Source organism: Tursiops truncatus, chromosome 11, assembly GCF_011762595.2.
Source record: "Tursiops truncatus isolate mTurTru1 chromosome 11, mTurTru1.mat.Y, whole genome shotgun sequence".
Lineage (NCBI taxonomy): Eukaryota > Metazoa > Chordata > Mammalia > Artiodactyla > Delphinidae > Tursiops > Tursiops truncatus.
In genome coordinates, this window is record NC_047044.1 from 60,649,093 (window position 1) to 60,659,718 (window position 10,626).

The 10,626-nt window shown below is 46.4% G+C and overlaps 1 protein-coding gene across 1 annotated transcript; it reads left to right on the forward strand.

The window, feature by feature from the left end:
• The first annotated feature begins 1,917 nt into the window (after positions 1–1,917).
• On the forward strand, positions 1,918–7,339 carry LOC141275641 (keratin, type II cytoskeletal 6B-like). The gene is made up of 9 exons (XM_033866652.2): positions 1,918–2,526; positions 3,499–3,713; positions 4,057–4,117; positions 4,262–4,357; positions 4,482–4,646; positions 5,124–5,249; positions 6,075–6,295; positions 6,515–6,549; positions 6,663–7,339. The coding sequence occupies exons 1-9, from the start codon at positions 1,987–1,989 to the stop codon at positions 6,929–6,931; spliced, it is 1,728 nt and encodes a 575-aa protein (XP_033722543.1). The 5' UTR covers positions 1,918–1,986; the 3' UTR covers positions 6,932–7,339.
• Positions 7,340–10,626: the final 3,287 nt, after the last annotated feature.

Consider the following 10,626-nt stretch of genomic DNA (forward strand, 5'->3'; position numbering starts at 1 on the left):
CTTTTACGTGAATTATTTCACGTAATCCTCACATCACTGTGAGATAGGTACTATTTTCATCCCCCAGTTTACAGCTCTAAAAATGAGTAATTTGCATAAAGACCACGGGAGCCTGTGAGCCTGAGCACTCTGTCTCCAGAGCCCTTGCTCTTAACCAGGGGTTGGCACATTTTTCTTTAAAGCGCCATCTAATAAATTTTTTAAGCTTTGCCAGTCATACACACTTCTGTTGCAACCATTACTCAACTTTGCCATTGCAATGTGAAAGCAGACACAGACATGGGACATTGACATAGACACAGGACATTGGACAAATGTATGTTGCTCCAACTTGACTTGCTAACCCTTCCTCCCCTCCTGGCCTCATCCATGCCAAGTCTAAAGAATCTATCCCAAGAGAGTAGCTCAGAACACCATGCCATGGAAAGGAAAGCTTCTTTCTCAGAATTGGGTGGAATCACATTTCTTGGTAAAGCATTGTGCAACCAGGGTGGAGGAAGGGGAGCTGCTTCCATTGCCTTGAGAAGGTACCTCTTTCCTGCCAGATGCTGAGTTAGCACTCCTTTGGGTAGGGAATGCCCTGCTCTCCTGGATGCTGTGCCTCCGTAACACTGGAGAGATTGAATTGCTTATAAAATAGTAACAAGAGCTTTTCTCAGGCTCATCTCAATAGGGGAGTTTGTCTTTCCTCCCTTGGTTGTCAATTAACCAGATATTCTCATAAATCACCATGCCTACAATTGCTCTCAATATTCCTCTTATTACTTAATGTATGGACTAAGAAATGAATCTCTTTCCCCATAAACCAAACACCATGCTCACTTGACAGCCTTCCCACCCTCTAAGAATGTGTCTGGGGAATTGAGATTTCAAGCACTGAGATTAGAAATATAAATTTGGAATTTACTTGTGACATCATCACACTTATAAAGGCACATTTTTATGATTCACTGCTTCTATATGCCCCTCAACTTTCTGTGCACACCACATTAAGATATATAATTCTTGATTCATAAGAAAGGTCAGAATCTATGGGCATCAAAATGCAGTGAATTCCCTTAATGATTTTTGTCCTACTCATTTTAGCTTCTTTAAATTAAACTCTAAGTTAACATTCCAAAAAACCAGAGAAAAAGGTGTCTATGAATTTCATTTGGTTAAAAAAAATGTACAGGGTCATCAGCTCAATGGGAAAACAAACACTAGGGAGGGAGGTGCAGGCATGGGTAGAAATCACAAGAAGTCAGATCTCTGGGCAGGGTGGGCTTGGGAGATCTCTTATCCTATTATGAAACTGCCAATTCCACACAGGATAGAGATGCTCTTATGCTGTAAAAACTCAGCTCCTTTGTCCCTCTTGCCCTTCAAAGGAGGGTCATGTTCCCAAAGTAGCCCCCATTCCCAGGCCAGGCCACTAGAAAAGCATCCAGGAGCTCCAGAAGGACAGGTGCAAACATGGCGGAAAAACACCACAAGCCACTTCTTGCTCAGGCCACAGGGCAAATGCCTATTAGCTCTCAGAGGCAGTCCAACTTGATGGGAAGGGTGGTGCTGGTGGAAGAGAAAAACTGTGTGGGAAAGGGGCAAACAGAACAGTGTCTGAGTAAGCAGAAGGAGGGGACAATTATCACAGATCAACTCCTTGTCTCCTTTGTTTGAGAACATGACTAACTCATGACTTCAGTGAATTTACATCCAGACTTATTGTGTTGTGATCAAGTCAAGGCTAAGCCAGGAGAATTTCTCCACGAGTAAAGGATGCAAAAGAAGCAACATTCATACTTCATACCTTCATAGTGCCTCGGGGTGATCTCACTCTTTGTAAAGTCCAGCCTCCCCAACCTGCAGGCTCACCTTCCATCACTGAGCCCAGCCCATTTTCCCCATATATAAGCCACTGCTGGGAACCTCATCTCACCGATCTGCTCCTCTCAGCTCTACCCTCCACCTCTCACGCCCTCCTCAGCCTCTTCGACTTCAGGAACCATGACTTCCAGATCCACCGTGAGAAGCCAAAGCGGCAGCCGCCGTGTCTTCAGTGCCGGCTCAGCCAGAGTCCCTGGGGTCAACCGCTCTGGCTTCAGCAGCATGTCCGTGTGCCGCTCCAGGGGCAGTGGAGGCTTCACTGGAGTGGGTGGAGGAGCTAGCTTTGGCAGCCGCAGCCTCTATGGCATAGGGGGCTCCAAGAGGATCTCTCTCGGAGGGGGCAGCTGTGCCTTCGGTGGCGGATATGGCGGCAGAGCTGGAGGCGGCCTTGGCTTTGGAGTTGGAGCCGGGAGTGGATTTGGTTTCGGCGGTGGAGCTGATGGTGGCTTTGGGCTCGGTGGTGGAGCTGGCTTTGGTGGTGGCTATGGGGGCTCTGGCTTCTCCATCTGCCCCCCTGGAGGCATCCAAGAGGTCACCATCAACCAAAGTCTCCTGACTCCCCTCAACCTGCAAATCGACCCCACCATCCAGCGAATCAAGACTGAGGAGCGGGAGCAGATCAAGACCCTCAACAACAGGTTCGCCTCCTTCATCGACAAGGTGAGCCGGGAGCACCTGCCCTCCACTGGGATTTCAGAGTCCCCAGTCGAGAGATGCAACCAATGTCCTACCAGGGGGAGTCTCGGGAGAGAGGGAGGAGGGGACTCGGGCTAGCTCTCCACTGGGATGCAGGACAGGCTCCATGTGGGCCACAGGTAGAAGGTGATAAAAATCATTTACAGCTACTGATCCCTTAAATGTCTTCATTCCTGTCTGGGAAGCATTCTCCACTCTTGATAACCCTCAAGCAAAGGAAAGGAACTGAGAGAATGGAACGAGTTAGCTTGATCTTCTGAAGGGTCTAAGAAATTAAAAAGGGAATTACAGTGGAAACAGCACTTGAGCCTTAGCTGGGGTGGTGGCGGGGAAGGAAAGAAGATAAAAAACCAAAGGAAATTACAGGAAAAAAAGACTCAGAAACATGTATATGTGCATAGAAATACTTAACTTGTAGAACCAGATCATGAGCATTAAGGGAGCTTGTTTTAGAGGGACTCATACACTACATGGGAAAGAAGATTAAATCCAATCATCAATAGGGTTGGAATTTAACCATTAGATTCTAAACATTTGACATCCCTTTAACTGAGATACACTCTATAAAATAACTCTGCGCAATATACGAGAGAAATACTATTTTAAAGTACATTTGTGATTGTGCTTATCAAGAGGAAGAAAAGAAATGTTGAAAGTCACTGATTGACAGGCTCCGTAATTGAGAAGAGGGACTATCTGATAGCTCCCTGGGGAAACTTGGCCAGTGAGATCTGTGTGGTGTGAAGGAAAACAGTCAGGGGAGCAGAGCTGTCAGCCTGAGCCTCTGTACATGCTCTGGAGTAGCCCAGCACCATGGGGACCATCAGATCTGCTTGGAGACAGTCAACTCACCTCTCTTCCTTCCTTCCTTCCTTCCTTCCTTCCTTCCTTCCTTCTTTCCTTTGTTGGACAAATAACCATCTTGTCTTTCTCCAGGTCCGATTCCTGGAGCAGCAGAACAAGGTCCTGGAAACCAAGTGGGTCCTGCTGCAGGAGCAGGGCACCAAGACCGTGAGGCAGAGCCTGGAGCCTTATTTCGAGCAGTACATCAACAATCTCAGGAGACAGCTGGACTGCCTTGTCTCAGAGAGAAGCCGTCTGGACTCAGAGCTCAGGGGGATGCAGGACACGGTAGAGGACTTCAAGAAGAAGTGAGTTACAGGAGAGAAAAGGGCTCAGTTTCCTGAAGCCCACGCTTCAAGTCTATTAGATGACCAGGTCCAAATGAGGGCATGATTCTTAGTAAAACGTGTCCATGGAAATGAAACCACAATTCTTGCCTAAACACAAACCCCAAAGAACAAAAGGGCCATACAGGTGGATGGGGAGAGTAAAGATGTAAACAATTTAGGGACCACAGAATTCATCTTTTAGGCTTACTGGCAGGAAAGCTCCATTTGGATATATCCATTGTGGGAAGTTGGGATCCCAGGCTGCCTTTTCTGTATCATCTTCACCACTGACTCAATTAGGTTTTACCCTTTCTAATTCCAGATATGAAGATGAAATCAACAAGCGCACGTCAGCAGAGAATGAATTTGTGAATCTAAAGAAGGTGAGATGAGTAAGATCAGGGGTTCATGTTTCTTTGCCGAAGGAGAAGACTCTGAGAAAAGAGTAATCAGCAAGACTAAAGGAGAAGCAGACTGGGAAGGAGGGCTTGGCTCATCTGATCCCAAGTTTTTGGCTTCTTCCCTAGGATGTGGATGTTGCTTACATGACTAAGGTTGATCTACAAGCCAAGGCAGATGCTCTCATAGATGAGATCAACTTCCTCAGAGCCCTCTATGAAGCAGTAAGCATCTTTCCACACTGTTTTATTGACTCTAAAGAGATTTGCAAAGGATGGAAAATCTTAGGTTTGGGTACCTCTGTAAATGTCATGGGAAAAGAGGATCTGACGACCTCATGTTCTGCAGGAACTGGCTCAGATGCAAACCCACGTGTCAGATACTTCTGTCGTCCTCTCCATGGACAACAACCGCACCCTGGACCTGGACAGCATCATCGCTGAAGTCAAAGCCCAATATGAGGAGATCGCTCGCAGGAGCCGGGAGGAGGCTGAGTCCTGGTACAAGTGCAAGGTGAGCAGTGAGGGGGAAGCTGTTGAAGAATCCCTGTACCTCCCCCCGGAAGACCAGCAAGGCTTCCCGAGACTTCACTCGGGAAATCTACATCTAGGAAGCGGGGGTCCACTCAAAGAACGTGTACCCTGAACCAACAGAGTAGATCTTTACAGTATTTATGTCCAACTCTAGTAAGTTCATGAACCTAAATGTAGGACAAAAGCTACCATAGATAAAGGCCAAGGGATCTTTGCTTTAGCTTCACCCTGATGCTGGTTCTCAGAAACAGTACAGAGGATGTTCTGGTCCTGAAGAGAACGAGACAGTCAGTGGTCCTACCAAGGGTGGTGTGTGATGGGTGTACAGTGTCCATGACCTTGTAACACCAATTTTCTTAAAACGTCTTGTGGAGAAACCATTAGTTTTTTTTGTGAAAACGTTGATTAGTGTCCTGTGAAGCCCATGAACACCATCCTCTCTCCCTCTGGTTTACAGTACGAGGAGCTGCAGAGTTCAGCGTGCAGATATGGGGACGACCTGTGCAACACCAAACAGGAGATCGCTGAGATCAACCGCATGATCCAGAGGCTGAGATCTGAGATTGAACATGTCAAGAAGCAGGTATGGTGGGGACCGTGGAGGAGAAAAGCATCCTTTCCTTCCTAGACCACCAGGGATCATCAACCACCATGTAGGGAACTCCTGGGCACTGAGGGAACAGCAGGGAGGGGAGGACATGTACTTCCTCCCTTAGTGAGTTCCCACAGTTTGGAGAGATGGATCCCAACCCAAGAGCAGGAAACAAATGCATGACAGGACCAATCCCGACTGGTCGACAGTACAAAGGTACAGTCTTGAGGCACTGAAGTGAGATTCAATAAGAGGAATGATTGATTTAGGAACTCAAGACAGTAGTTGGCAAAGAAAAGTTCAGGCCAGAAAGTGTGAGGAAGAGTGCTGCAAATATGCTCAGATTCGATGTGAAAAAGAAGCTGAGTAAAGACACAGGACAAATGAGGGTTTTCCAAAAATGTGAAGTGGAAGGAAGGCAAGGTTGCAGCTGTTTAAAGTGAAATCATCACCTCACTGTGGGTGTCTGTGGTTTTGTGTGAGTTAGTGTGCAACCACATGCACTTACCCAAACTGTCAATATTCAGAAGAAGCCAGTGGGTCCATTTCTTCCAATGTCCCCTGGTCTTGGGTCTGCTGTAGTATCTTCCAGCACTCACCACCTCCATCTTCATTAGGGTGGTTAACACAGAGGCGTATAGGGAGCTCCTAGCCTAGTTCAGGGTTGCAGAATGGAAAAAGACTGGACAAAAAGAATCAAACCTCCTTTTCCATGGAATCTGGGCTCTAGAGCTCTTCCTCACTGGGAAAGAAGAACCATGGTTCATCTCCTCAGGAGTCCAGATTGCAGGTTCATCTGCCCATCTTCCCCTCTAGTGCACCAGCCTGCAATCCGCCATCGCCGATGCAGAGCAGCGTGGGGAGCTGGCCCTCAGGGATGCCAAGAACAAGCTGGCCGAGCTGGAGAACGCCCTGCAGAAGGCCAAGCAGGACATGGCGCAGCTACTGAAGGACTACCAGGAGCTCATGAATGTCAAGCTGGCCCTGGACGTGGAGATCGCCACCTACAGGAAGCTGCTGGAGGGCGAGGAGTGCAGGTGAGTAACTCACACAACCTCCTCAAACATCTGGGTCCATCTCCAAGGTGTCCAGCCAGTGAGCACCACTGGAAGGCACTCTAGTCGTGGCCATAATGCCACTCCCAGAAAACCACGTAGAAGGCACGTTCCCCATGGGCTCTCCTCACGCCAAAGCTTCCCACGCTGGTCCAGCTCTGGCTCTGAGGTCTCATAATGGCTGTGTCTCCTCTCTCCTAGGCTGTATGGGGAAGGCGCTGGACAAGTCAACATCTGTAAGTACCTTCACTTGCCTCCCTCCCTTGCCCTTGTGCTCTTCTGACTGGACTCTGTGTGGCAGAGTGAGCTCACCATGTCTTGTCATGGCCTTGTCTCCTTGCCTCTCCAGCCGTGGTACAGTCCACCACCTCCAGTGGCTATGGCAGTGCTGGCGGTGTCAGCAGCGGCTACGGCATGGGCGGAGGCGGTGTCAGCAGCGGCTACGGCATGGGCGGAGGCAGTGGCTACTCCTACAGCAGTGGTCTCAGCGTTGGAGGTGGCTTCAGTTCCAGCAGTGGCAGAGCAATAGGTGGTGGCCTCAGCTCCTCCGGGGGCAGCAGTTCCACCGTCAAATTCAGCACCACCTCCTCCTCCGGCAGGAAGAGCTACAGGCCTTGAACACCTGTCACGGGCTCGTGGTCCCACAGCATCTCAGGCTCCCTCTCTGGCTTCACTGCCCTTTCCTCCAGTTGCTTCCTCTCTCCTGCTTCTTTCTTCTCTTACTCCTTGAGTTAGAACTGAAGTTGCTGAGTGCCCTCATGTCCTCTCTGCCACACCTGCTGCATCTGAGCTTCCATTGCTCACCATCGGAAGGTCCCTGTCTGGGTCCTACTCCAGAACAGGGCAATCCCCCTAGCTTTCCACTGGCCCAGTATGTCCCATCTCACAGGTGTTGTGTTCCTCCCTTGCAGTGATCATGAAAGCACAAGTGACTAGTTCTATGATGTACGGGGGTCTGTATCCCTGTGATGCTTCCTCTGCTCTTTGCTCACTTGTATTGCTAAATAAAGCAGATTTATACTATAATGCGTGGTTTCACATTGCCTTGCTTTGTTACCAATGGTTCTTGCGGTTTTCATCGGGCAAATGCCTTTTCAGGAATGAAGCATACTCCCAATTGCCATGTGCGTCACCCCCCTCCTTTAGAGAATTTGACAAACAGCAACTTAGCATCTGGTTGCTCAGGAGTCCTCCAAGAAGAGTTTGGCAATTGAAGCGGGAGGGATCAGGTCCATCATCATAGTAAAGTCTGTTTTCACTGCCCTTACCAGGTGCCAGCAGATTAGTTTCTCTGACTTGGTCTCTAACTGTCTACCTCCTCCTGCCCCAGTGGATACCCATACTCCCCAGAGAATCATATTACAGTCCAAGTAGATCAGGACATTGACTAGAGAGTAAGATATTTGATTTATACTGAGAAATGCCTCATGACCAAGAAACTTGCCTGACAACATGTATCAGGAATAATCTAAATGTACATACTTCTGAAATGAAATTATGCTTCTAGCAATGTGTCCTGAGGAAATAGTACAAATGCAGAAAGCTGTACTTCATGGTTGTCAATCCCAATAATCCTTTCGACAGGGAAAAATTGGAAACACTGGGCAAATTCAGGATCCAAAGACTCAGACACAAAGCACAGGTGTTGATTTTTTGAAGTGTGGAGTCAAAATAAGAATGGAAATGCGTTCTTCCTTACCACATAATCCTCTCACAGAGACTCAAAGAAGTAGGGTCCTTGCAGCTCCAAAGAGATAGCCCTGCATCCTCTCTCAGCTGTGCCCTGGCTTCCTTTGACTTTTACAAATGGGTAATGGAAAACTCAGGATACAGTGCAAGGTTGGTCTGTCAACATTTTCCTGAGGGCCAGTCACTTTTTCCAGTCTCTGTTCTGTCCGTGTCCCTAATCCCAGGCTTTTTCTCTGGAGAATTCTGCCTTATACCATTAGGAATGAAAGTTCCCTTGTTAGGAGTCAAGGAGAAATGACTGATTCTACGAATGGGGTGGAATATATACATAAGATGATCCTGCAGCATCTTTCAGTGCCAAGAAGTAAAGAAATAATCAAAAAGACTCTGTAAGAGCTCCTAATAGACAAATTGGAAAAACTTGAGCCATAAATAAATAGATAAATAAATAATGTACTGGATTATAACCCAAATTATGAAATAATTATTCATGGTCCCCACTGACGTGAATAAGTGATTGACTAAATTGATTAATAAGGGATGATTGACAGCTCTTAGGCAGAAGAATTTCATTTAGTTACATAGGTGCTCCCCAATCAAGGAAGGAGTGAAGAACTGCTCCCCGCTAAGTGTGGGCTGTGCACAATGATTTCCTTGCAAAGAGCACAGTCTAAAAATGGGGGAAAAGAGTAACTTTACTGTCAAGAAATTAATCAAACACTTCCTCAGCCAGGTGATCAAGGGTAACACCGACAGTAGTAAGTCTGGTTCATAGCAAGTACCCTGGATATGATGCAATGAGAAGGGCACACGTCATCTCTGTGGTCTTCCTCCCAAACACCATAACTCCAGTCTATTCATGAGACAACATCAGACAAAGCCCAGTTGTGGACATCTGCAAAACACCTGGGCAGAGTTCCCCAAAACTTTCAAGGTCATTAAGACAAGGAAAACCTGACAAACCGTGTTAGCCAAGAAGGAGACACAATGACTAAATGGAAAGTGGTACCATGGATGATACCCTAGAAGAGAAAAAAGAATATTGGGCAAAAGGTAAGGAAATCCAAATGAAGTATAGATTAGTTAATAATAATATATTTATATTGTTTCCTTAATTGTGATAAATATAACTAAAGTGAGGTATTAATAATAGGGGGAATGAATGTATATTGTATACAGACCTCTTTGTACTATCTTCACATTTTTTTGTAAATCTAAAACTATTCTGAAATTAAAAGTTTATTATGAAAAACGCTTAAAGTGTGGGGCTCAAAGTAACATCTGTATTTTTCACTAGACTAATTTTGTACACAAAATTATGAAACAAGTAAGGGAGAGAAAGAGACAGAATCACAAAGGAACACAAAGACGGTTGCAGGGCCACAGATACAGAGAAATCATTGAAGAACTAATGCTAAAACAATAATGTTCATCATCTCAAGCTAGCGTTAACTCTAGTAAACTGTCTTTCTTTTACGTTGTGTACTTTCTAAATTTTTTGATGTTGAACATGTGTCATTTCAGAAGAGAAAGTGTGTTCCCCACAATGTCATTGTATGACATCTGAGATTAAACGTGATTACACTTTTTGGTACTAAGGAAGGAAAGATTCAGTTTCTAGATTAAGGTCCCTGAGATTAAAACATTCAGATTGATTTCCTTTGCTCACTGAGGACTGAATAAGAGGAAACGTATTTCTTTTGCAACAGCAAAGACGTGTTTTTGAGTCAAGGAAGGACTCGGCAGTTCTGATGGTCCTTAGATACTGGATTTGACTCCTAAGGAGGCTAGCCAATTGCCTCCTCCTGTATGGAGCCCATGCACCTGGAAAATATAGGAAATACATTTTTAAAATAACAACCTCCAATAGAAAAACATTTTCCAGTTAGAGGCTGTATCCAAAGTTCACCTTACCTGAATCTTCTGTGATTCAGAATGATCACTTGTGAGCCATACCACGTGGATTCTAGCTGCATTGGCTAGAATCGCCAGTACAGCCCAGTGCATGGAATCCCAGCTCACGGTGGGGGCATGAGGTGCAGAACAGCCAGAGGAGGGAATGTTTCTACAGGTGCTGAGAGAAGGCTGCTCTTCTCTGCCCTGCTCCATGCTCCCAGAGTCATCCATACAGAATCCCTTGCTAGCTAACTCTTCATTGTACTTGGCCTTGAGAAAAGCTGACAGTAGATCCCAGGATGGGAGGAGAAAAGGGTTGAGGAGTTCTTCTCTAACAGCAGCTGGATTCCTTTAACCATGAGTTTTGCTAGGCAGTGCCTTCTCCTCAATGCTCTTACTTCCTGGGCTCCAGGGGTGTCCCTTTAGCACTAGAAAGTGAATGGCAGAGGAAAATCATCCTCTTGAGGTCTGGGAGGCCGATCCCCTCAGATGTGCCATTTTCCCTAACATTCTTACTGTCCCCAACCTCCTCATGCACCTATAGAATCCCCTTCTTTAACCCCACTGCCATCTGTATCTGTACTCCCTCCCTTAAGAAACTCCTCTCCATCAAATGCAATAATGGAAGACCTTTCCTTCCTGCTTCCGTTTGAAACTGCAAGCGTAGAATTTATCTGGATTCTTATGAAGGTTTTCCTTCATCCCGCCTTTCTATCTCTCCATTCCTC

Excerpts from the sequence above, each read along its gene's own strand:
- LOC141275641 (XM_033866652.2), top strand. The coding sequence starts at position 1,987 with ATGACTTCCAGATCCACCGTGAGAAGCCAAAGCGGCAGCCGCCGTGTC. Across the intron at positions 4,118-4,261 it reads AATTTGTGAATCTAAAGAAG|GATGTGGATGTTGCTTACAT; the intron begins GTGAGATGAGTA and ends CTTCTTCCCTAG. Across the intron at positions 6,550-6,662 it reads CGCTGGACAAGTCAACATCT|CCGTGGTACAGTCCACCACC; the intron begins GTAAGTACCTTC and ends TTGCCTCTCCAG.